The sequence below is a fragment of the Eurosta solidaginis genome, chromosome 3 (assembly GCF_040869045.1).
Source record: "Eurosta solidaginis isolate ZX-2024a chromosome 3, ASM4086904v1, whole genome shotgun sequence".
NCBI classification, from domain to species: Eukaryota; Metazoa; Arthropoda; class Insecta; order Diptera; family Tephritidae; genus Eurosta; species Eurosta solidaginis.
In genome coordinates this window covers 200574108-200601105 of record NC_090321.1, presented here as the reverse complement: position 1 = coordinate 200601105, position 26998 = coordinate 200574108, and the positions used below count along the sequence as shown (strand labels likewise).

General features: G+C 42.0%; 1 protein-coding gene and 1 pseudogene across 6 annotated transcripts; both read right to left on the bottom strand.

Annotated features, from left to right (window-relative positions):
* Positions 1-8494: 8494 nt before the first annotated feature.
* Positions 8495-9490, bottom strand: LOC137246082 (protein claret segregational-like; annotated as a pseudogene).
* A 611-nt stretch (positions 9491-10101) lies between these two features.
* LOC137244913 (uncharacterized) lies at positions 10102-26998 on the bottom strand. Of its 6 annotated transcripts, none has more exons than XM_067774659.1 (9): positions 26850-26998; positions 26651-26791; positions 26434-26576; positions 24015-26365; positions 23725-23954; positions 23415-23665; positions 22718-23361; positions 22500-22644; positions 10102-11529 (listed from the first exon to the last, which is right to left on the bottom strand). In XM_067774659.1, exons 2-4 carry the CDS (start codon positions 26749-26751, stop codon positions 25953-25955), a joined length of 657 nt encoding a protein of 218 aa, XP_067630760.1. In that variant the 5' UTR covers positions 26752-26791; positions 26850-26998; the 3' UTR covers positions 10102-11529; positions 22500-22644; positions 22718-23361; positions 23415-23665; positions 23725-23954; positions 24015-25952. The 6 variants fall into 6 exon arrangements, with proteins under 6 accessions (XP_067630760.1, XP_067630762.1, XP_067630759.1 ...); XM_067774661.1 differs by having other exon boundaries at positions 22500-22627; positions 22683-23361; positions 26651-26762; XM_067774658.1 differs by having other exon boundaries at positions 26651-26762.

The following is a 26998-nucleotide window of genomic DNA, read 5'->3' as shown; positions in this document are numbered from 1 at the left end:
CTCTCGGCACTGCAACCGGTACGAGTAGGAAGAAGCGTCGAATGGCAGAATGAAGAGGCAACGTTCGGCGGAAGGCGAAAAATCTGCTTTCAAGAGTCTGAAAGGACCCAGTCCCAGAACCGCGAGACAGGGCAGCCGCATAAACAAGATAAGTAGGCCTAAAGCTGTAGGACAGGTGGCCCCAATAGCGAGAGAGCAACTACCTTGAAATCAGCAAGTCAGGAATGACATCAAAAGTGGCGAAGTGCCAACTAAGGAAGTAGGAGATAAGCCAAAGGGAGATAAAGCTAAGACTCCGGCTTTTCCCGAGAAGATAAATGATGGACAGATGACTACTGAAAGGTGGATATCTGTAGAAAGGGAGCTTATTAACTTAATGCTTAAGATGATACGGGAACAACCACATAAGGCCCTGATGTGAAGATGATAACGTTCGCGAGCTTGCTGAGGCTGGAGGAAGTGGTTACAAAACTCCAAAGCCAAGGCACGAACGCGAAGTTCGAGGTAGTGGATAAAGCGCAAATCCCCACGGTACCAAAAGTTAAAGTATGGATACCATGCGTGATGAAGTCGAAGGATACACTGCGACTTCTACAGAATCAAAATCCGAATATACCAACACAGGATTGGGCATTGGGATCTATACATTGATTTCCATTGTAAAGTCCTTATCTAAACCGAAAAAATACAATGATAATTTATACATCGCCTTTGGCGATACAACTCTGGTGACTCGAAGACATGCGTGAGCGGTTTTTGCGGACAATTTTGAATGCACGGAATTTTTAATTCCCTGGATGAGGGGAACATAGACACAAACACGACGTGTGACCCGTTGCCATCACCCCACAGAGGTTGAAGAAGCCATACAAAAAGCCATTCCTTCTAAATCAATAGGTCCAAATGGAGTAGTCATGTCAATGCTAAAACATCTTGGCGCTGAGGGAGAAAGCTAACTGACGCATGTTTTCAAGCCTGGGAAACCGGCTAACGAAGGTGAGTTATATATATGGTTAGGTTAGGTTGAACTGGCCGGTCCATGAGGACCTCACATAGACTGATTAGGTACGTAGTGTTACCAGAAGTTTGTTTTAACGACCAAACTGAAAAAAACCAGGACCTATGTTATAAAATAACTCCGTCCTCTTCGCAAATACTAGAAGCTTCCTAGGACTTAAACCACTTGCTGCTTTTAGATCTGACAGCTGCATCACTCCTAATAGGTGGAGTCTTAGACTGGCACTTCCTACATCTGCTATCACTGACCAAGCCTAATTTAAAGGCATGTTACACCAGAAGGCAGTGTCCAGTCAGAATACCCGTCATGAGTGTACAGCCCTCTCTTTTTAATGATAGAAGCAACTCTGTTAGTCTAAGGTTGTGAGTCCTACACATAATCTTCGACACTTTACAGCCCCGCGCTTGAACCCACGCCTTTCCCGCTTGGTCGATCATGTGCACCTCTCGCCTTCGCCCAATCTCGCCCAATCTAATTGGGACATCTACGGAGCAAGCTTCAAGGGATGCGCCCTTTTTAGCTAGTTCGTCCGCTTTTTCATTTCCATCTATTCCCATATGCCCTGGGGCCCAATATAGATGTACGCTTCTCCCTGTCCCGATTCTCTCCAGAGACTGCTTACACTCTAACACGCATTTAGATGCTGTGCTATGCGAGATTATTGCCTTAATTGCTGCTTGACTGTCAATATAAAAGTTAACACGGTTGCAGCTTAAGCTATTCTCTTCCAGGGTTTCTACTTATTTGGTTACGGCTGATATTTCCGCTTGGAAAACGCTACAGTAATCCGGCAGCCTGTAGGATCTGCTTATTTCCGGATCAGCGCAGTCTACCGCAGACCCTACTCCTTCCACTACTTTGGAACCATCGGTGTACACATGTATCGCCTCGTCCGCCATTTGCGCACCCTTGCGCCAACCGTCCACTTCTATTGTGGCCTTAAGATCTCCCTTGAAGCGCCGATAGGGAATCAGGTAGTATGTTCGTCTTGTAATTGATGACGCTATACTACTATGGCCATAGGGTCGGCGCTCAAGCTGCCCAGAGGCACCGAGCCTGGTTGCAGTTGTTAATGCTATATTCTTTGCTACCAGGTCTACAGGTGGAATGTGCAGAATGGCATACAGTGCAGCCGTCGGGGTTGTTTTTAGGGCTCCCGTAATGCTAAGCATCGATAGTCTGTATACCCCCTCTAATTTTTTGAGGTATGTTGTTTTTTGTGTGGCTTTCCACCAAACAAGAACTCCATAGTATAGAATAGGGCTTACAATCGCTGTAAAAAACCAATGAGAAAGAGAGGGCGATAGGCCCCACGTACACCTCAGCATTCTTTTACATGCATAGAGTGCCGTTGAGGCCTTCTTGAGCCTCTCCTCCACGTTGAGCTTCCATGACAGCTTACTGTCTAGGATGATTCCAAGATATTTTGTGCAAGGTTTCTCCTTTAAGGTCACCCCTCCTAACTTAGGCCTGGTCCAATTTGGGACCTTGCACCTCTTTGTAAACAAGACCATATCCGTCTTCTCCGCATTGATTTTCAACCCGACATTAGATGCCCAGGTATGAATATCCCGAAGCGCCCGATTCATCAAAGAACTAATCGTTGGAAGGCACTTTCCACTGATGACAATTGCAACGTCATCTGCGTAAGCCGTATGTTTTACGGGTCCCGCATCGAATTGCCTGAGCAGTTGGTTGATGACCAGCGTCCACAGCAGAGGTGATAGCACCCCTCCCTGCGGCGTGCCCCTGTCCACTGATTTCGTGGCCTCGTACAATCTCCATTGTGAGGTAATCTTTCTGCAATTTAACATGCAGCCGAACCATCTGATTAAGGCAGGATGTACTTTAATGTAATTAAGACCATTATTGAACCCCCGGCAATGTCCAAGAAGACGCCTAGAGCATACTCCTTATATTCCAGGGATTTCTCTATGCTTATTACCACCCTATGCAATGCGGTGTCTACCGACTTGCTTTTGATGTACACATGCTGTGTTGTGGAGGGCAGCTTTTCATCCACGTTGGACTTTAAAAGGTTTTGAGCAGAAATGATGTTAAGCTAATGGGTCTATAGTCTTTGGGATACACGTGACCGATCTTCCCGCCTTTGGTAGAAAAGCTAGACGAGCAGTTCTCCAAGAGTGCGGTACATGATTCAGTCTTATGCACCCATCGAATATTATTTTAAGCCACTCCACGACCGCCCTACTTGAGACTTGTAGCATGGCCGGGAATATACCATCTGGGCACGGCGATTTAAACTTAGAAAATGTCTTCACTGCCCACTCGATCTTGGTATTGGTCAAAGCCCGGCACTACTAGCTCCGTGATCGAAGTGTGAGTGATGTCTGCTGGCTCTTCTAAACCGTCTCCCAATGGGAAATGTGTATCGAGAAGCACCTCAAGGGATTCCTCACTATTACGTGACCATTCCCCGTTCTCTTTCTTTATTAGTCCCTGGACTATGTTTCCCTTTGCTATTACTTTTTTCAACCGTGCTGTTTCGCTGGAGCACTCTATGTCCGTACAGAAACTTTTCCATGAGTTTCTCTTCGCCCTGGTAATTTCACGCTTGTAGATCCTCAGTAGATCCCTGTACTCGTCCCGACACGCTTCGCTTTCCGCGGTCTTTGTGAGCTTAAACATTTCTTTTACCTGTCTTCTTAGAAGACTCGGCTCATTGCTCCACCATGGCGGCTTTGCTTTTCCTCTGAATCTTCTTAGAGGGCAAGCTTTGTTATACGCAGTCATAAGCGTCCTTGTTAGGAATTCATTCGACTCCTCCAGTTCCTCTACATTAGCAACCTCTTTGGTTTGTCCCAGCTTTGTTTCTACATCTTTCTGGAACTCAGTCCAGTTCGTTGACCTAGAGTTTTTTAAAGGTTCCTCCCTTCTCTACACGCTTTAGCGGGATGCTGAAGCTGATATACGCATGGTCGGAGAAGGACGGTCTATCAAGAACCATCCAATCATACCTTGATATTTCACGCTCGGAGCTCAATGTAATATCCAGACCATTGCTGGATGTTGGACCAATATATGTAGGGACATTTCCCTGTTGGCTATCTGCAAATTGGTTGGCAGGATGTAACAAAATAGAGATTCACCTCTCTCGTTCGTATCTGCTCCTCCCCCGCATTGTGGTGTGAATTTGCATCTGCACCTATGACCAACCGCCCTTTGCGCCCTTCCTCCTGTACTAGCCTTTTGCACTCCATCGGTGGAACCTCCGCAGCATGGGCCATGTAGCAGGACGCCAGGATAAATGCCTGCTTATTCTTTTGCTCAACGGCCACCACTACGAGATCCTCAGTGGTGTAATCAGGCAGCATATATGAATGCAGCTGTTTCCTTACCATTACTACAGCTCGCAGCCGTCCTTCTGTTTGCGCGTAGTAAACGCCAAACCCGCGCGCTAAGTCCAGAAACCTTTCCTCCCGATGAGAGCCACGGCTCCTGGATCAGCGCCACGTCAAACCAACCCTCCTCAAGGTTTAGGAGGAGTTCGCTCGACCCACTTTACTGTGTTGGAGGTTTATCTGTACGACTCGCAGCACCATTGGGCTCTTTGTCCCCCTCCAGCACCTTCGTCCTGACGTCGTCGTCCTCCCTTTTGGTTTAGAGTATTCGAGGTCCCCTTCAGCCTCTCGTGACTGTTGTGCCGGGTGTTCCTCTGTGCGAGTCACAGCACCATTTAGCGGTTGGTCCTCTTCTAGCACGTTCGTGGTGACGTCGGGGGGACCTCCACCTGTCTTTTTTCCCTCAGGCTTTTGAGGTCCTTTTCGACTTCGCCTACCTCTAGCGTGTTAGGGTTTTTATCCTCGGGACTTCTTTTTCTGAGTCGAATGTAAATTTTGCCAGTGCCAAAGGACATTTGCCAAGCTGCGTGTACAAAATATCCTCCGCCTGCTTGTTTATTTGGAAGATGTAGAACTGACCATCCTCGTTAGGCCGAGATACAGTAAGTACCTTCCAATCCTGTGTCGGTATGTTCGGATTCTGATTCTGCAGAAGTCGCAGTGTATCCTCCGACTTCATCACGCATGGTATCCATACCTTAACTTTTGGTACCGTGGGGATTTGGGCTTTATTCACCACCTCAAACCGCGCGTTCGTGCCTTGCCTTTGGAGGTTTGGAACCACTTCCTACAGCCACGGCAAACTCGCGATATTGTCGCTCGCTATCATCTTCACACCATTATACCATCCCCCCGAATCAAAGGTTGGAAGGGGCTTACTTGGTTGTTCCGGCATCATCTTAAGCATTAAGCTAATAAGCTCCCTTTCCACAGATCTCCACCTTTCAGTAGTCATTTGTCCGAAAGGACTGCTACGATCAACCAGCGCCACAGTCAGTGACTGCTTTGCCACATCACTCATCTTCTCGGGAAAAGCAGGAGTCTTCGTTTTATCTCCATTTGGCACCTCCGAGAAAGCCGGAGTCTTCGCATTAACTCCGTTTAGCGCCTCCGAGAAAGCCGGAGTCTCAGCGTTATCTCCCTTTGGTTTATCTCCTACTTCCGTAGTTGGAACTTCCCTCTGACTCGCAGCTTTCGAGGTCATTGCTACCTCGCTATTGGATCCCATCTGTCTTACAGCTTTGGGCCTACTTGTCTTGTCTATGCGACTGCCCTGCCTCGCGGCTCTAGGACTGAGTCCTTTCTGCCTCTTGAAAGTAGGCGTGTCGCCTTCCGCCGAACGTTGCCTCTTCATTCTGCCATTCGACGCTCCTTCCTCCTCGTATCGGTTGCAGAACCGAGGGTTTCTCGCAGCAAACCTTTTGAACTGCCTTCGACCTACTTCTACCACTTCATGGGCCCATTCCAAGCGCCCGATCTCCACTTCTGTTGGGTCGACCACTGCTCCCAAGCGTTGTACAATTCTTAGTGCTGCACGGTACTGCGAGAGAGCTCTTTTACTTCTTCTGCTCCGTATCCTTCTCCACTCTTCTACTCCGTTTTCATTTGTGTGCTTCTCTAACACGGAGTTCATTGAATCAGCACTACTCTCGCTCCCCGAGTCCGACGCATCACTTAATTCGTATTTTTCGTCCTTGGATTGCGACTCAGTCCTTACTACAATCAGGTAATGAGTCGTTCATCTTGGTCGTACGACCACCTGCCCGACAAGGCGGGCTCAGCGGTCCAGTATTATATACGGGGAAAGAACCGTCCGCCACAGCAGCGCCCCTTACTGTGGTAATGCCATAAATACTTCCCGAGGTGGCCCGGTATCGGGAAGGCTCCGTTCGAATACAGCCGAATTTATCCCCTGGCTGCAAATCGTCCAATAGGCACGGTCCGCATAACACCCTGGATTATGGGGTTGGCAGTTCTTGATCACCGACATCCCGCCGCCCTCCTATGAGGTGAAACGGCGTAAATGTCAGTCCTAAATAGCTCCGCCTCATAGTCGGGCGCTATGGAGTTCGGCTAAGCCCTCACACCAACGACAAGGTGCCTACCCTAGTGAGGGAACAACCGGTATCACTCCGTTCACCAGTAGCGACGACATTGGAAACATTCCTCCTCCGTCAGTTTAGTGCGAATCTTCGCCTAGCCACTCATCAGCATGGCTTCCGCAAAATACATAGCACTACCAGCACTGTCAAAAGCTTTTGACACAGTCAACCACGGTAATATACTCCAAGATATAGAAGATTCACCCTTTGTATAAAAAAATAAACTGCAAATTATCTGAACCTATCCGACCAAATTCACGGTCAGTGTTTTGCGATGTGGAATATTGGACGTTCACGTCGATAGTGTTGCGCTACCGATTGTCAGTCGTTAAAATATCTTAGGAGGAACATTCGGTCACACTCTCACCTTCAAGACGTATGCCATCGAAGTTGTATCTAAAGTACAAAGCCGCAACAAAATCCTCAAGTCTCTTGCCAGTAGCACTTAGATGAAGATGAAGAAACGTTGCTAGCCACCTACAAAGCAATTGGCCGGTCACTCAACAGCAAATCTAAACTACGATGATACAATCTTACCATAACCTTCCTCATATATGGCGAGAAGAAATGAATAGCAAGTCATTGAAGGAAGTGCTTGTGTTTTAAAAACATTTTCTTATGGTCCAAAAAATTACTATGGCCTCATAAAATCACCGCTTGAATTGCAAAAATATTTTTTACACTAAGAATTTTTCAATTACTTTTGCAATTCCTTTGAGGAATCAATTACTTTTGGCATTCCTTGTAATGTAATTGGAAAATTTTCATTTACATTTGCAGTTCCTTACGAAAGTACTGGGGTAGAAATTACATTTGAGCAAAGTATTTTTTTTTTTCAATTACAAACAAAAAATGTTTAGTACTTGAGCCTCAAAAAAACGAAATTACTTTTGGTATTTTTTTTGAGGAATTGAAATGTAATCAATTCCTTTGCTGTGGAGGAAAGGAATTGATTACTTTCCTCAAGTACATGTAATGGGCAATCGACGGGTATTGATTACCTAAAGTAATCATTACTACCCAGCTCTGCTCCCAATGAAGGCATTAATAAGTGCGTAAATTTGGAATTGCGATATGGTCCTGTTTTTGCAATAATGCCAAAGAGGATAAATACAATAAGAGCCGTCACTCGTTATTTTTTTGGCATTTACTTGATGTATACTGAGAGGTAGTCGCTACTTTTTTTTTGGGCGAGATGTTTATAAATGTCTTCTATACATTTTCGTGGGGTATTTGTGTTTATTTTTCGACTGTATTTAATTAATTTATTTCTCTTTCCAAAAATCACAGTTGCGCAAGGCGCTTACACGGCATGGATAAATGCGAGACAATTAAAAATGTCCCTCTCAGAAAACATTCGGCATACATTTTTTCAATTTCCAGCGAGGTACTCGCCACAAAATAACGAGTGACAGCTCTTATTGTATTTATCTTCTTTGATAATGCTAACATAACATTTGTGAGCTCCGATAGTGAACGATTTATATTTTTAGTTTCGTTCATACGTGTACTAGTTTTGGGTGACTTAGAGCCAGCTAAATCTACAAGTTTTATCGTTCCGACTGATGTCTCATTTTTCTTGGCATGAAAACCAATAAGTTCAATTTTTGTAACAGCATGAGAACGTGATGAACTTTCATTGCCTGCTGTTGAAGCCGTGGCACGATTCATTTTTGCCAGATGCATCAAATCGCGTAAACGTGAAGCAGAGTTAAGCCCCCATTACTGATACTTAGCATAGACTTGACTTGACTTGGCGTAAACTTGGCAACTTAGCCACGATTATACTCCACTTGGCGCATAAAATCTGGCATCATAATCAGCGTTGAAATTTATTTTTAAATAAATGTCAATTTGTATGACAAAATGTCAAAATGAAACGTAAACAAACAAATGGCATCTCAAAATGTAAACGTCACTTAGAACTTACATAGAAAATCAAAATTCAACAGACCTCTAAGTCAAGTTAAGTGTTGCTAAGTTTTGAGTAATCAGTAACATGCAATGTTCATTTAACATAACTGTAGGTGACAGTTCGCAAGCCAAGTCAAGGCTATGCTAAGTATCAGTAATGGAGCCTTTACAGTCTCTTGAGTTATATTTCACACATATATATCGTTCTTATTATGTTTAGCCATGCGTATTTCCATATGTTTCTGTTTGTTACTCAGCAAATCATATAAGACTTCGTTATAGATTTCCAAAAATGTTACACGTATTTCATATTCCCAACCAAGACGTTTATAATTTTTAATCACTCCAGCATTTGTCGGCACACCGTCCATTGTATATGTTTTTCCACTGCCGGTTTGTCCATAAGCAAATATACAAATATTGTAACCATCCAAGGCAGATTGTATTAAAGGTGACACCATCTCGAAAATGTCCTCCTGTTTTGAATTAGGATGGAAGACTTCATCAAAGGAGAAAGTGTGCACTCCACCTTTATTCTTATCGTAGTTTTGTATTTCAACTGTGGATTCATCAATATAATTCCATCCACAGAGTACTTTATCTTTTCAAAACCTAATGGCGGCTTTACACGACAGAACCTGCGTATATTGCCACGCAAATCCATTATATTGGTGTTTTGTAATTCTTTACGTTCCAAGTTTGCATGAAACAGTTGCTCCTTGTAGGCAGTCAAATCTACATGTAACAATTCATTTTCGGTTGTTAAACGTGTCGATCTTTCGCGTAGCTGTAGTACTTCATGGGTAGGTGTATCGTGGGCTTCTTTTAGAATCTTAGTATTAGAAAGAGTATTTTTAAAGTAGCCCAACTTTGAATGCAAATATATCGACCTTATGTTCATGCATTATAAACTCCAATTCTTCCTTAGTCTTCACAAGTGAGCCCGTAATGGAATCAAATTTTAAATTTAAAGATTTCAGTTGCTGATTTAAACAATCACGCACAGTGTAAAGGCTTTTTAGTTCTTCTTTCGTTTTATATAACTGATCCTGTGATTCTTCAAGCTGTTCTGGTAGTCCATCTAACGAACACATTTGCTCACATTTGTCTTCATATTTTGCTTAAGGAATTTTATGTTTATCCAATGAATCATTATAACGGGCCTTAAAATCATAAGCCGGTATACGTTTATTAATTGGTTTTCCAGTACCTGTGGTTGATATGGCGCTACGGCGTGTAGCTTTTTTGTTATGGGTGGCAGCTTTCGTTGCTGTTGTCGTTGTCGCCGTGGTATTCGTCATAACAGCGCGTTCGGTACCACTACCACCCAGCAAAAACTGTACCCGTAAATTGATTAGCAAAATGACTAAAATCTGTGGCGATGGAACACGTAAATCATTAAGTAGCATTTGTACAGGGCGGCGGTAACTTTTGTGAGCAGTCCATTCCGTCGTACCTATTTATGTGATTGTCCATACTGCTCACACATATACGGTATTAGGTTATCGAAATGTAAACAAACTATAGTGCTGTACTGTTCTTACATTCACGTTAACTGTCAAATGGCAGTAATTTTTTAAGTTATAAACCTGTAACTTTACGAGTATTTTTTCAGTATTTTTACGTTAATATGGCCTCCTTTTGACTAGTATTACGACCGTTTTTTTACTTGGATTATATCTGAAATTGCTATATAAATAAAACATTTCTTTAATTCAAATCCAATTACATTTCTTTTATTCAACATTTTTATAATATATTAATTATAATATATTAATAATATTATTAAAACTTGTAATTCGCCAATTTTAATGATATACCTTTTTTATTTTAGTTCAGAAAGCTGCAATTGAGGTTCGAAAGTTACAATTGAAGTTCAAAAAATTCAATTCAAGTTCAGAAAATTTTAATTCAAGCTCAGAATTTCTATCTTTAGTTCAGAAAATTAAAATTGAAGTTCAGAATTTTTGTTTGTAGTTCAGAAAATTATAATTGAACTTAAATTGTAATTTTCTGAACTTTAATTGTAATTTTTTGAACTTCAATTGAAATTCCCGAGCTTTCAGAACTTCATTTGCAACTTTCAAAATTTTTTTACATAAAATGAACAATTTAACATTTTTTCTGACAGTTAAAGTGGAGAATTGCCTACCAGTCGTTTGAAACCACTTGCATTCGTGTTGGCGCTTCTCTATATCATTAATATAACAATATCTTGTTAATAATTTAATTAATAGACAAATATAAATTTTTTTCCTTTACATTTTAGAACTGTGTACAAAAATATGTAATTTTACATATCGCAACCTAAACCAAAAAGTATTGCAACTCATAATCAGAGTTGCTTTGTGTTGAATGTTGATTTATACCACAAAAATAACAAAATTCTTAACAAAACCAGGCGAAACGATAACGTTAACTACCAAAAAAAACATAAGTTATTTCACGATGCTTTCATGGATCGATTTACACTTAAATACCGGTTTAAAATTTTTTTAAGTTTTGACATTTTTTAGTTTAGAATGCGATATATACTTACATTTAGTGGAATAATTTTACATTGAGGGTACTTTATGCAATTTTCTTTTTTTCGTGATTTTGCAATAATAAAACGTAGTAATATTTTGTTTTAAATTATGTGATTACAATATTTATAAGGACCATTTAGTTGGTGATATTGGTACTGTCAGTTAAATTCATCAGCAAATATTTATATTCAAAATATTTTTTTGTTATACATCTAGTTTATAAAGTTTGGTTAAAAATTATTGACAAATTCGTTGCAATTGAATTGCTTTAAAAATATTTGCAAACTTTATGCGATTGTTGAATATTTTTTTTTAATTAGAGCATGAAAAGCTTAGAATAGGAACGTAAGAAAAAGATTAGAATTATTAGATTCTTAGATACTTTTTAACCAAGATTATTTCAGTGTGTGTTGTTCGTTTGTTGTACAAATTCGTTGCATATTAATTTTCAGATCAAGAATACTCAAAGGTGTCGTGGCATCGTCTTGTTGGTCAATCGCGCGCCGCAATATCCATTGATGGGAATTGAAATCCATTATAAAGTAGCGAAGGCACGGTCCTGCGCAAACATATCGCCAACCTGTGTTGGCAAAAGATATGCTAAACTGTAGAGGAAGAAACATTTTTAAAATTTAATAAAATCAAAATTATCTGCTAAAAAGGGGTAAAGTATTGTATGTTAAAGTATAGCAAAGTCTCAGCGGCCTTGTCCTGGTGAAAATTGAGTTTGAATAGGTCTCATTCTACATTCTCAGAAACATGTACGAAGGTACCTCGTAAGATATTGTTACGAATATTAGCAAATCTAAGGAGTGCTGCCGTCTCTAAGCCGATGCTAAGCAGTGACGTGAATGCACATCAATAATTCAATCATTATGTATCTACATAAACGAAACAAAAACTGCGTCTACATATATGTACCATGTACGTATACGAGCAGCGGAGAGTTAATGCACTAACACATGCATATATCTGACATACTCCTATAAGTATGCAATGAGAAAAACTATAAAATTGTGCAATTGTAGTTACAGCTGAGAATTTTGAGAGCTACTGGACTAGTAGATTCTGGAAGCGCCTAGAAGATGTATAGAATTGTGCAATTGTAGTTACAGCTGAGAAGTTTGAGAGCTGCTGGACTAGTAGATTCTAGAAGCTGCGAAGGTTGAAATCAAAGAGTATAAAAGGCGACAATTGTAGAGGCGCTGGAATGCAGTTTGATTTGAGTTGTCAAGCAGATACGACTAAGACGATATCTAGCGAGCAATAGCAGTATTATTTTGAAAGTCAGTTTCATTTAAGCTATCAGTTTGGTTATTAAGCTATTCGTTGCACAGTTTGAGTGTTATTGTGGAATATTTTAATAAAGGCCATTTTTCAATTATTCAATATTGGAGTTATTTATTCAACAGTTTAGCGATACGAACCTAGCAAAAGGGCAAATAAGAGGATTTGCAGCAAATTCGTTACAATTGGTGTCAGAAGAGGAATTGTTGAATAAATTCCAGAGGACATCAAGCACATGGCAAAGTTCAGTGAATTGAAGATCCAGCAACTAAAGAAGGAGTTGGAGAGCCGTGGATTGAATACAAGCGGCGTTAAACTTGAACTTCAGGCACGGCTACTAGAGGCAATGGAAGCAGAAGGAATTGATGTGGAAGAGTATGTCTTTCATCTTGATGGCGAGGAGACAACAAAAATTGAAGAGAAAAGCGAAACATCGCAGACGGTTACCAGCACAGACTTGAACATGATTTTAGCTGCAATATCTGCTCAAACATCGACAGTGTCATCTCAACTGGCAGAACAGCAGACATATAATCGCAGGAGAACCGTATAACATCCAAGATGGAAGAACAGAAGACGCGTATTTCAGAAATGTCGTCACAAATGTCATCACAACTGGAAGAGCAGAAGACATATGTGGCATCAGAACTAGAATCGCAGGAGAACCGTATAAAATCCAAGATGGAAACACAATTGGAAGAACAGAAAACACACATGGCGTCACAAATTGCAGAACAATTAAAAGAACAAGAGGCACGCATAATATTACAGCTCGAAGCACAAGAACAGCGTATCTCAACAAAACTGGAGGCACAGGAAACAAAATTCTCATCGCAGCTGGAGGCTGTTAGTGAACGACAAAATAAAGTGGAGGCCGAGATGGATGCTTTGAAAGATCGGATTCAGGAGTTACAGTTGAACCGTCCAATCACTTCAACGTCTACTCTGAAGGTAAAATCCCCAACGTTTGATGGTTCTGTTCCATTCCATGTATTTAAGATCCAATTTGAGAAGACGTCGGCAGCGAACAACTGGAATGCTGAAGATAAAGTTGCAGCTCTGTTCGTGGCATTGAAAGGGCCAGCAGCCGAAATCCTACAGACGATTCCCGAAGAAGAGCGGAACAACTATGAAGCATTGATGGCCGCTGTCGAGAGACGTTATGGAAGCGAGCATAGGAAACAAATATTCCAAATTGAGTTGCAAAACCGTCACCAAAGAGCTAATAAGACTTTGCAGGAGTTTGCCTCGGATGTTGAAAGGTTGGCTCATCTCGCAAATGCGGACGCACCCGTGGAATACACTGAAAGGGTAAAAATCCAGAGTTTCATAAATGGCATACGGGACGTGGAAACGAAGCGAGCTACATACGCAAACCCAAAGCTGACATTTGTTGAAACGGTATCACATGCATTGACTCAGGAAACGGCCTCACTATTGAGTAAACCAGCATACAAAGCTCATCGTGCGGAAGTGGAAAGACCAGATTGGGTAGACACAATTTTGGAAGCACTGAAGGGATCACAACTGAAAAATGCCGGAGTTATTAAATGTTTCAAGTGTGGCAACCCAGGTCATATTGCACGACGTTGCAGCAGCGGTCCCAATAGCTCCAACAATGTGGGTGGTCGTAAACGCAGAGGAGAAGGTGATGAGGAAATCTCCAAGACCACTCAATCGGTAAACTAAATCGAGTCAGCCGCAAGGGGCGACAGCTGGCTCCCGCAATTGAATGCCCCATAATCTCTATCTCACAGATTGGAAGAAGATCGAGCAATCTTACTGTTGGAGGGCATGTGGACGGAAAGGTTACGGTAGTACACAATTTTATAGTGGCAGAAATTGGTGATGAAAACATAATTGGAGTGGACTTCTTAATCGATCAGGGCATCAAGATCGACATGCAAAGCAAGACGATGCGATATAAAAACATGGATGTACCACTTAATTTCGGCTACGAGAGAGGCTACAGCAGTAAACGACTGCTGGTGGAAGAGAGTCAGCAAATACCACCAAAAACCGAAGCAGTCATCTGGGCAAAGGTTGATGGAGATTATGAGACAAACAAATTGTGGGTTGTCGAAGCAGCAAACAAATCAGCACTAAACATACTTGTAGGAAAAACCCTGGCTATGACAAAACAAGATGGACGTATTCCGGTAAGAGTACTCAATGAGTTCAAGTCACCACTCAAACTGACTAAAGGAGCTATTTTGGGAAGATGCCAAGAGGCTGAAGTAGTTATTAACTGTGAACAGCTCCAGGAACACGTTTCAGTTAGTAATACTGATCTTTCAAATGACATCACGGCATGGACGCAGGGGCTAGAGGAAGCATATCAGAGTAAGGCAAAATAACTGCTCCTAAAGTACGCGAACATATTTGACCAGGATGATTCTAAACCAGGCCGCACCAACGTTGTGAAACATCAAATTGACACTGGAGATGCGAGGCCGATCCGTCAAGCTCCACGTAGTGTTCCACTGGCGAAGCGGGAAGTAGTGAGTTAAATCATTCAAGAAATGAGCGACAGCGGCATCATCGAACCATCAGCTAGTCCATGGAGCTCACCCGTAGTACTTGTAAAAAAGAAGGATGGAAAAATGAGGTTTTGCGTGGACTACCGGAAGTTGAATGACGTAACGAAAAAGGATAGCTACCCATTGCCAAGAATTGACGACACTCTGGACTCGCTATCTGGTACGAAATGGTTTTCCACGCTGGACTTGAAAAGCGGCTACTGGCAAGTGGAGGTGGAGGAAGATAAAGAGAAAACAGCCTTCAGTGTCGGTGATGGTCTTTGGCAATTTAAAGTGATGCCTTTTGGACTTTGTAATGCACCAGCTACTTTTGAGAGACTCATGGACCAGGTACTGAAAGGACTACATTGGAAAACATGCTTGGTGTACCTGGACGACATCATCGTATTGGGCAAGAATTTTGATGAACATCTTAGGAACTTAGAGGAAGTTTTCCAAAGAATAGCTGGCGCTGGTCTGAAGTTAAGTCCCAAAAAGTGTGCGCTGTTTAAAAAGGAAGTAAATTATTTGGGTCACAAGGTAACGACAGAGGGCATCTGCACTGCGAACGAAAAGATAGAGGCTGTAAAGGATTGGCCAAGACCACAGAACCTACATGAATTAAGAAGTTTCCTTGGGCTGTGCACATATTACCGCCGAATTGTACCAAATTTTTCCAGCGTAGCCCATAGCCTCCATGAGCTTACAAGAAAAAATAAAGCTTTTGAATGGAAGAAGGAGCAAGAAGTAGCTTTCCAAACATTGAAATAGCGTTTGTGCACTGCCCCAATGTTGGCATATCCGATTCCAGAAGCAACCTTTATTCTAGATACAGATGCGAGTGGATATGCTATAGGAGGCGTTTTATCACAACTGGTCGATGGACAGGAGAAGGTAGTTGCATATTACAGCCGTTCGATTGGAAAACCAGAGAGGAACTACTGTGTTACGCGGAGAGAGCTGTTGGCATTGGTAGAGTGCATTAAACATTTTCACAAATACCTCTACGGCCAGCGATTCCGTGTCAGGACAGATCACGCAGCGTTGAAATGGCTTCTGCAGTTCCGTAATCCGGAAGGACAATTGGCACGGTGGATCGAGCGACTACAAAGCTATGACTTTTCCATTGAGCATCGAAAAGGTAGTACCGATGGAAATGCCGATGCAACGTCACGAAGGCCATGCAGTTTGGAATGCAAGCACTGTTCAAAGGCCGAGGCTAAATAAGACATTATAGATGTCCGGCTAATGACTATAACGTGTACGGATGAATAGGACAAGGAACAACTAAGAAACTGTCAGCTAGAAGATACAGATATGTCACATGTTATGCAAGGGCTCGAACGAAACGAAAGACCAAGCAGACAGGAGATGTCAGCAGAGAGTCCCATTGCGAAATCATATTGGGCACAGTGGAACAGTTTAGAATTGATATCCGGTTGCTTGCATCGAGTATGGGAGAGTGAGGATGGTCAATGCAAAAAGAAACTGATAGTTGTTCCCAGGAAGAGGATTCCTGACGTGCTCAGCGAGCTGCACAATGGTCCAAGTGGAGGTCATCTTGGAATCACGAAGACACTCGAGAAAATTAAGCAGAGATTATATTGGGTTGGTTGCCGTCAGTCGGTCACCGAGTGGATTGCCAACTGCGAGGCATGCAAAGAGCGAAAGGGCCCAAAACCGAAAGTCAGGGCCAGATGAAGCAGTATATTTCAGGTGCACCATTTGAAAGGATCGCCATGGATGTCGCAGGTCCATTTCCTACTAGCAACAGCGGAAACAAATACGTACTGGTGGTTATGGATTATTTCAGTAAATGGCCAGAGGTATACCCAATCCCAAACCAAGAAGCAGAAACAGTGGCATAAGTGGTTAAAAACGAATGGGTTGCAAGGTATGGTGTACCAATGGAGTTACATTCTGACCAAGGCAGGAATTTTGAATCAGCTGTGTTCCAAGAAATGTGCAAGAAGTTGGGCATTCGAAAAACACGGACAACTGCATTGCATCCTCAGTCCGATGGTCTGGTGGAACGCTTCAATAGAACATTGGAGGAGCATTTAAGGAAAGTAGTAGACAAGTACCATAAGGACTGGGATACACACATATCGTTATTCTTGATGGCCTACCGATCGGCAGTCCATGACACAACGGGCCAAACTCCCGCAAAGGTAATTTTTGGCAATGACCTTCGACTGCCAGCTGATTTGAAGTATGGGATAGATGCCGATGCGGAGAAGAATGTCAAGAAATCCACTGGTGTCTTGGAAGAAGAGCTGAGAGAGATATGCGATCTGGTAAGGCAACGAGCAAAGATTATGAGTGACAAGATGAAAGCGAGGTACGATAAAGCACTTAATTCGGAAGGGTTTCAGGAAGGAGATTTGGTGCTGTTATACAACCCACAAGGAAAAAAAGGTTTGTCCCCGAAATTGCAGTGTAATTGGGAAGGCCCATACAAAGTTGTAAAACGGATCAACGATGTAGTGTACCGCATACAAACCATTGGCAAACCACGAACCAAAATGAAAGTGGTTCATTTGGAGAGGCTATCAGCGGTTAAATCGAGAGATTTGTCTAATCGGGACGATCAGACTTAGGTGGAGGGCAGTGTTACGAATATTAGCAAATCTAAGGAGTGCTGCGGTCTCTAAGCCGATGCTAAGCAGTGACGTTAATGCACATCAATAATTCAATCATTATGTATCTACATAAACGAAACAATAACTGCGTCTACATATATGTACCATGTACGTATACGAGCAGCGGAGAGTCAATGCACTAACACATGCATATATCTGACATACTCCTATAAGTATGCAATGAGAAAAACTATAAAATTGTGCAATTGTAGTTACAGCTGAGAGGTTTGAGAGCTACTGGACTAGTAGATTCTGGAAGCGCCTAGAAGATGTATAAAATTGTGCAATTTTAGTTACAGCTGAGAAGTTTGAGAGCTGCTGGACTAGTAGATTCTAGAAGCTGCGAAGGTTGAAATCAAAGAATATAAAAGGCGACAATTGTAGAGGCGCTGGAATTCAGTTTGATTTGAGTTGTCAAGCAGTTACGACTAAGACGATATCTAGCGAGCAATAGCAGTATTATTTTGAAAGTCAGTTTCATTTAAGCTATCAGTTTGGTTATTCGCTATAAGCTATTCGTTGCACAGTTTGAGTGTTATTGTGGAATATTTTAATAAAGGCCATTTTTCCATTATTCAATATTGGAGTTATTTATTCAACAGTTTAGCGATACGATCCTAGCAAAAGGGCAAATAAGAGGATTTGAAGCAAATTCGTTACAATATTAAAAATCTTCAACGCTTTTTGCAATAACTTCAAAAAAAAACTCACATTAAAACCGGTGTCCTATCCCTACTTCTGTTTAACTTCTACATATCAATAGCTATCTTCACCACCAGTAGGAGTCACTATTGTTTCCTACACGATATGGTCGCCAAGTCTAAAGATTACCCACTGGAAGAAGCTACAGACCTGCCAAAATACTGCCCTCACAACCGCCACGGGTTGTCTTCTTATGTCCCCAGAACACCATCTACATAATGAAGCGAGAATACTCCCAATAAGTGAAAGAAATGAAATGCTAACCGAACAGTTTCTGTTGAATATCCAGGGCATCCCAACAGACATCTGATTGATGAGCCAACACGGCCTATGGGCTTAAGGAGTCATCTACGTAAGCATTTTGAGGAAAAACGGCACCTGAGAACTCAGCCGTATGAAGCAAAAAACACAAGCAGGTCCTTGGTGAGCTCCACAAACAGGCGTCGGACCTTTATGCCGGGAATTGCCCGGTGAATCCAATACTCAAAGAACAATACCTTAACTTGCAGAACAGGAACGCATGCTCCCTAGGGAAACGCGAGTCACTCTAGCCCAACTTCGATCTGGATACTATAACAGGTTAAACTCTTACCTATTCAGAATCAAGTAGGGTGGGGTCGTGTGTAGAAGTCCACGAAAGTGGGGAAAGCTTCTGACCGCCATTCACCTGGGAATGGCCAGGGCGATTCTTTTGCATGCGGTTCAAGCAGCTCACTACTGCCGGTCGCTTGCGGCCAAGTATCCTCTGGGTAGCCGCTAAACACCCGTTTAGCGGTGAGCTAATGTGAGAAGGCGACAACCTGGCTAGGCCACTCTGACATAATCGGTTTAAGGGCTAGCCGGGGGAGATTTCATCGGCAGCGTCTGTACACCTCTAGGTGCGGCTGCAAGCGGGCGTCTGTCTTGGAGCAAGCGGCTCGCTATATAAACGTGCCAAGTAATATTTTCACCTCCGCTGAGCGGGTTGTGCGCTGGGCTTGGGACCCGCCACGTAAAACCATACTCCAATGAAATATAACAACAAGCCTCGGATAAATACACTCTCTATTGATGACGACCATGGCAAACGTTTAAAGGACAATGAATTGAGGGCATGCACCTGGAACGTCCGCTCCCTGAATGGGATTGGTGCAGATGCACGGCTGGTTGATGTCCTCGTCAAAGCAAAATCTGACATCACCGCCATCTAAGAAATGCGTTGGACGAAGCAAGGAAGAAAGAAGATCAAAAATTGTGACATATATTGGAGTAGCCATGCGAATAAGCGCAGTTTCGGCGTCGGATTCGTGGTGGGAGAGAGACTTTGTCGCCAAGTGCTGGCGTTCACGCCTGTGGACGAGCGTCTCGCCGCTATTCGAATAAAAGCAAAATTTTTTAATATATCATTCATCTGCGCCCATGCGCCGACAGAGAAGAAAGACGATGAGGTGAAAGACACTTTTTATGAACAATTAGAACGCACATACGAGCGCTGCCCCCGTCATGATATAAAAGTCGTGCTTGGCGACTTTAACGCCAGGTTGGGCAAAGAAGGTGTTTTTGGCCCTACAGTCGGAAAGTTCAGCCTACACAATGAAACTTCTCCTAACGGACTGAGGCTGATTGACTTTGCCGGTGCTCGAAACATGGTCATATCCAGCACGAGGTTCATGCATAAAAAGATACATCAAGCTACATGGCTGTCTCCTGATCGAAATACTCGCAATCAGATCGATCACGTTGTGATAGACGGACGGCATGCCTCCAGTGTTTTAGATGTGCGAACGATCCGAGGACCTAACATCGATTCGGACCATTATCTCGTTGCAGCCAAAATACGCACCCGCCTCAACGCGGCTAAAAACAAGGAACAAAAAACACAAGGAAAGCTAGACGTCGAAAAGCTTCAATCACAACATACTGCCAATGATTTCGCAACTCGACTCTCACACCTGCTCTCTGAGGGCACATCTCATCCTGAAGGAATACAGGAGCAGTGGGAGCATATCTCCAAAGCACTTCATACTGCCGCCGAGGAAAAAATTGGTTACCGGCGGCCACGAAAAAACAACTGGTATGATGAAGAATGCCGCGTTGCAACCGAAAGAAAAGACGCTGCCTACAGGGCTACGTTAAAAGCGAGCGCGACAAGAGGAGTGTGTGAAGGCTATCGTGAGTTGAAAAGGGAAGCGAGACGCCTTTTCAGGAAGAAAAAAGCAGAAGCAGAAAGGCGTGAGTGCGAGGAGCTTGAGCTGCTAGCCACCAGGAATAACGCCCGAAAATTCTACCAAAAAATACGGCGACAAACGGAAGGTTTTAAGACCGGGGCAAACTCCTGTAGGAATGAAAACGGCGACCTTGTAACTGATGTCCAGAGAGTGCTTAGATTATGGAGGGAACACTTCTCTGCTCTCCTAAATGGAGGCAGCAATTCACCGCGCAGAGATGAAGAACCCGATCCCGCAATCGATGATGATGGAATATATGTCCCCCCGCCCGATTATGACGAAGTTAGAATAGCAATAACCAGATTGAAAAACAACAAGGCCATGGGCGCTGATGGATTGCCTGCGGAGCTATTCAAGTTCGGCGGCGAGGAGTTGGTAAGGCGCATGCAGCAGCTTTTTAGCAAAATATGGGGGGACGAAAGCATGCCCGACGGTTGGAATCTAAGTGTTCTTTGCCCAGTCCACAAGAAGGGGGATACTGCAAAATGCACCAACTATCGTGGAATCAGCCTCCTTAATATCGCATATAAGGTCCTTTCAAGTGTATTGTGCGAAAGATTGAAGCCCACCGTGAACCGGCTGATTGGACCTTATCAGTGCGGCTTCAGACCTGGTAAATCTACCATCGACCAAATTTTCACAATGCGCCAAATCTTGGAAAAAACCCGTGAAAAGAGAATCGACACACATCACCTCTTCGTCGACTTTAAAGCCGCCTTCGACAGCACGAAAAGGAGCTGCCTATATGCCGCTATGTCTGAATTTGGTTTCCCCGCAAAACTTATACGGCTGTGCAAAATGACGTTGAGCAACACCATCAGCTCAGTCAGAATTGGGAAGGACCTCTCCGAGCCGTTCGAAACTAAACGAGGTTTCAGACAGGGTGACCCCCTATCGTGCGATTTCTTTAATTTGATGCTGGAGAAAATTATACTAGCTGCAGAACTTAACCGCACTGGAACAATATACTATAAAAGCGTGCAATTACTGGCATATGCTGATGACATTGATATCATCGGCCTAAACACCCGCGCTGTTAGTTCTGCTTACTCCAAGCTGGAAAAAGAAGCGGTAAAGATGGGTTTGATGGTGAATGAGGACAAAACGAAGTACCTGCTGTCATCGAGCAAAGAGTCAGCGCATATGCGCCTTGGCAACCACGCTACTGTTGGCAGCCATAATTTCGAAATAGTAAAAGACTTCGTTTATTTGGGAACCAGCATCAACACTAGCAACAACATCAGCACTGAAATCCAGCGAAGAATCAATCTTGCCAATAAATGCTACTTTGGACTAGGTAGGCAATTGAAAAGTAAAGTCGTCTCTCGGCGAACGAAAATCATACTCTATAAGTCACTTATCGTACCCGTCCTGCTATATGGGGCAGAAGCATGGACCATGACAACAGCAGATGAAGCGGCTTTGGGAGTGGTCGAGAGAAAAGTTCTTCGAAAGATTTATGGACCTATACGCGTTGGCGATGGCGAGTACCGAAGAAGATTTAATGATGAGCTGTACGAGCTATACGCAGACATCAACATAGTCCAGCGAATTAAATCGCAGCGGCTGCGCTGGCTAGGCCATGTTATGCGAATGAAAGATGATGCTCCGGCCAAGAAAGTGTTTCTATCGGAACCCGCCTATGGAAGCAGAGGTAGAGGGCGGCTCCCACTCCGTTGGAAGGACCAGGTGGAAAACGATTTAAACTCCCTTGGTGTGACCAATTGGCGCCGGTTGGCGGAGCGAAGGAGCGACTGGCGCGCCTTGTTGGACGGCCATAACCGTTTAGACGGTTAAGCGCCAATTAAGTAAGTAAGTAAGTATTCAGAATCAACCCCGACATACAAAATGTCCCTGCTTACAATGTGTCCCCACATGACACCAACCATCTCTTCAATTGTAATGTGGAACCAACTCCTCTAACACCCCTCTCTTTATGGTCAACCCCTGTTGAAACAGCAAGTTTCCTCGGACTCCCGTTAGAGGACACTGATAACAATTTGTGATTGGTCAGACCTATAGGATGGGGCGAAGCACTGCTACAACAACATCAGAAGGCACTCGAAGACGATGCCTTAAAACTAACAACCAAAAGCAATAATTATCATTTCATTTCATTTTGGTATAGTTTTTTCTTCCGTAGTTGGACACACTGTTTTCATAATATTACTTAACAATTGAAGATTAGACATTTTATTCACGTTGTATTTTGACTTACCAGCAACGACAGAATCATGTTTAATTGTACGCCGCACAATCATTATAGCATCATGTAACGAAGCTCAGTTTCTTCCAAAAATTGTTCGGCACTGCCACGTAAAATCAATGTTCTAGCATTAACGCAACCTTTAAATAATTATAAACTATAACAATAAAATTAATGGCAAACCCACTATCAAACCTTGGAAAATGTTGAAACGTTCACCACCAACTTACCGTTCTTCAAAGAAATCACATTGACCCAAAACACTTCAATTAATATCATTAGCTGTAGTCATAACAGCACCACCACAAGCTTTCATTGTACGTTTCAAATCTTCTTCTGGTACACTAACAGAACATATCACGATCTGCAAAATACTGTGTACGAACATCACCAATTGGTAGTTTAGATAGCACAACATTGGCGTCGTACTTGGCTAATTCATTGTACAGAATACGCCATTCAGCATCAACAATTTTCTGATACTCTTGAACATTATCAATACGTATTTCAGCATTGTCACGCTCAGCCTTGAATTCCAATTCTATATTTAAAATTGCGATTTTATATTTTTTGTATGACGTTGGATCCACCAAAGAAAAGTACAGCGTCCACAACCATTTTAGAAAAGAAATCTTTTTGTTGATGAATAAGTTTGGAGGACATTGCTGTGGCAGCGCATTTTTCCAATAAAGCACGTTGTTGTTCCTTTGATTGGCGCTTCGACATGTTCAATCAATGTAATGTTCAGCTATGTCATATTTTGGTCATGCATAATTGTTATGCTTTGCGTATAGCTTTAATGATGAAACGTGCATGCACGCCTTTCTCAACATATGGCTTAACTTGTTTTAAGATTTCACATGCCATCGCCGACCTGATAAGAGAAACATTTTTATTCTACACATTCTAATATAACAAAAAAGTTACCTCAGCATTTTGAGATTTGGCGATGTCGACTAGAGTTTTACGGCTGGATACCCAATATCCAATAGTTTCATAATGGTTGCCCCATCATTTGAAATTGTGGCCCTACCAGTGGAATCAACAATATGCTTGTCCATACTGCGTGAACCCAATGTAGTGCGTACAGCGTCCACAATTGAATGCGAGGCATTGATGTTGGATATGACATTTTTTACACAAAAACTCATGTACCCAATACAAATATTCAGTTGGCACTGTTGAGAAAAATTATGGATGAATGAACACAAGTAAAAGTGAAAGATTTTTTTTTTACCTTCTGTTGTTATTTTACACATTTGACATTGGAAACGACGACCAGCATCTACAAATTGCATTTTAGCCTTGCAAACGATTACATCTAATTGGACCCAATTCACCAAAATTTACAATGGATGGCTCATATTCACCCTCAACCGTGCGTGCCATTGTTGAGATGGTAATTGTAAAGGACAAAGCTGTTGGTTTTAATAAATCAGCTGTTGCAGGTATGCAATAAAAAAAGGCCTGCAAACGAGAAAGATCAATGTAATTGCCAAACAAAAAATTAATTTCGAATATCAATACCTAACGTAACGTGGCGAGGAGTTACCCTGATCTTGTGCCACATATTTTGTGGTCACCAATGGTGGCAATACACCTTGTTGATTAGTAATAAAAGCACCACCAGCGCTGATTTTCAATGATCATACTGTTACGCCTGTTGATATATACCAGTACCAGGTGCATTATAACCAGGACGTGGCGGTTGACCCGGCATGGGTGGCTGACTAGGCATTGGCGCCTGTCCAGGTTGTGTTGGTGGCATCATTTGACCCATGTAACCACCTGGTGCACCTGGTTGTTGCAGAGGATAACCTGGCTGTTGAGGTTATGGAGGACAACCAGGTGGACCAGGTTGTGGTGGATAGCCCGACTGTTTTGGCATTGGCAGATATAGGTTGTTGCTGCTGCTGTCGTGGCATTGCACAACCCGGTGGTTGCTGTTGTGGTATATACCTTGGCATAACTTAATGTGGTGTCATTGCCCCACCTTGTCCAGTAGATGCGGGCGGAATACCTAGAGGACCATCGCAGCAAAAATCTAGTGACCAAAAATGGCTTTTCCCATATCGCTACACATCCATTCATTCACTTTTTTTGTTTAGTTTTCCACGCACTTACCAAGCTATTAAGATCCTGATTATGCAAGTATTATTAACACTTCTTTGGTATTTCTTGTTCAGTTTTATAATTGTACTTTTTTTTTTTTTGGGTTTGATTGAATGGCACGGACGCTAGTCCATAACGCCAGGTTGTATGTCGGATGGTTCTTTTTTCAGATTGTTGTATATGTAATTTTAGCTCCACTATTACACAATGGTAGTACCAGGGTGGCCAGAACCATGTGTAGCAGCTTGCAATTTGGTATTAATTATTGTAATTTTTCGTATTTTCAATTAGGGTTGGTTTTTACTTGGCACCACGCCATGTTATATTCAATTTGTCTTATTTATTTCAATTTGACTTTTATCCAATTGGGGTAATTATTTGTCGGTTTGTAAAAGTATTTACGTCGTCTCAGGTATATATTTTAAAGAATTTATATTCATTCTGGTTATGTGTACATGACTGTACATTAATATATAATACATTTTCAATCCCGTTATTTGTTTTTTTTTTGTCCTTGGTGGAGTTATATGTATATTATCGCAATTTTATCGCAGTTTATATATAAGGTCATCTCTACCCCGTTATATGTTCTGTTTATCATATATGTATGAATTTATGTAAAACGAAAGTTTTACTTATATTTTTACATTTAACATAATTTTTAAATTAAATGTTGACATTATTTTTTAATTTATTTGATTTTAATTGTTCCGGACTTTTGCCCGTTTGCCATTTATATGCTGAATGTATTTATTAACATTTTAATGTTAAATTTGATTTTGCCCGATGGCAATTATATGTATTTTTTGCACAAAATGCATATTTTTATTTTAATGTTTTTTCAGATTTTTGCCCGATAAAAATATAATCTTTTTGCACAATTTGCATTTTTTTTTTCACGACGAACTCGTAACACGCACAATTATTTAGTATTTTTAAATGTTTTTAATTAGATTTTTGCCATTTCGACTCCCCCACTTTCCGCCATTTTATTCTCAACCGCATGAGTAGAGTCGCTTTATAACACACGGTTGAGTTGTGGGGAAATCCGAACTTGATGCGAAGACGTCACAAAACGAAGTGATAACTGTACTTAATTTAATAATTATAATAAATTAGGTCCACGCTTGTCTGTTTCTTTATGAAAAATGTACACTTTTAATTTTTATACAGGCCTAAAACACTTTTTCTTCTATTTATTTGGAAATTTTCAACTTTTTCAATGCGGTACGTCTGCGGCGTTTCAAGCTGAAAACAAATGGCGGATTCTCAGAAATTTTTTTTTACGTATTTGAGGGTAACCATATAAGAAAAGGCAAGCATATATGAATCGGACATTTCAATTAGGCATTCTCATTCTTTCATACTAACAATTGTGGAACAATGTGGGATATTTTGTGTTGGTTGCCATTTTCGGTCACTAGATTTTTGCTGGGCAGGAGCTCCTGCTCCAATTTGAGGTCGTGTTGGTAATTGCCTTTTTGAAGATACTGTGGTGGAAGCTGTTACATTACCTATACGTGGTGGTCTAGTAACTGTAACATTTGCGTTGAATACAAAATGAATTTGTGTTGTTGCATTTGTAGATGCGCCTGTATATGCATAGCATGGTATGGGAGCAAGCGTCGTTTTTGGTCGTTTCATTGGTCTTATTTCCCTTATGTCACGAATATCACTGACTGAGCGGCTGCGTCGCAGCTTGGCACGCGCCATGACAGTGTAACATGCAGATTGCGATCGAACGATGTCTAGTGACCCGGCACGTTCTTCAAGAGGAAATTGTATATTACAATGTAGTTATTAGTTCTTAAAATATAAAATGTTGTTTGCATACCTCTTCGTTGGAAACCATTTGGTAAATTTGTTAAATCACGCGCCAAAGGCTGAAAAGTATCCAGTGATTTGTGCGGTGATTCTCCACAGGTGAGACAAATATTAGGCATGTTGGTGTTGAGTGTGAATAGGTACGAGTTTAATCTATAGACAGGCAAATAATACAGGTGTTTCAGCGTTTATTGTGGGGTTCACTAAATGTTTATTAAAATAAATACTTCACCACTTCATGGATTATTTTGGAAACCATTGAGCATTTGCGCCTCAAGTGCCAGAGAAATATCGGATTGCACTTCTGGAAACCGTTTTTGATAAACATTTAGCTTCATGCTGCAGTACAATTGCGTCAAATAATTTCGCTATGTGGGTTCACAAAGTTTCTTGCTTTTTTGTATTTAAATTACACTGTATACCTACCATCTGCCCCAATTTCACTTCCTATTTGTGCCCAAATATTATTTTTGCGCTGCATATTCATATAGCGTTCATTCTTTAGGTCATAAAGTTCATGGAAATTGCTTATTTGCAAAATTAACTGCTCGTCGTCAACATAGTGTACCTATAGA

Excerpts from the sequence above, each read along its gene's own strand:
- LOC137244913 (XM_067774659.1), bottom strand. The coding sequence starts at position 26,751 with ATGTTTATCAAAAACGGTTTCCAGAAGTGCAATCCGATATTTCTCTGG. Across the intron at positions 26,577-26,650 it reads ATAATCCATGAAGTGGTGAA|ATTAAACTCGTACCTATTCA; the intron begins GTATTTATTTTA and ends GCCTGTCTATAG. Across the intron at positions 26,366-26,433 it reads AAATGGTTTCCAACGAAGAG|AACGTGCCGGGTCACTAGAC; the intron begins GTATGCAAACAA and ends TTCCTCTTGAAG.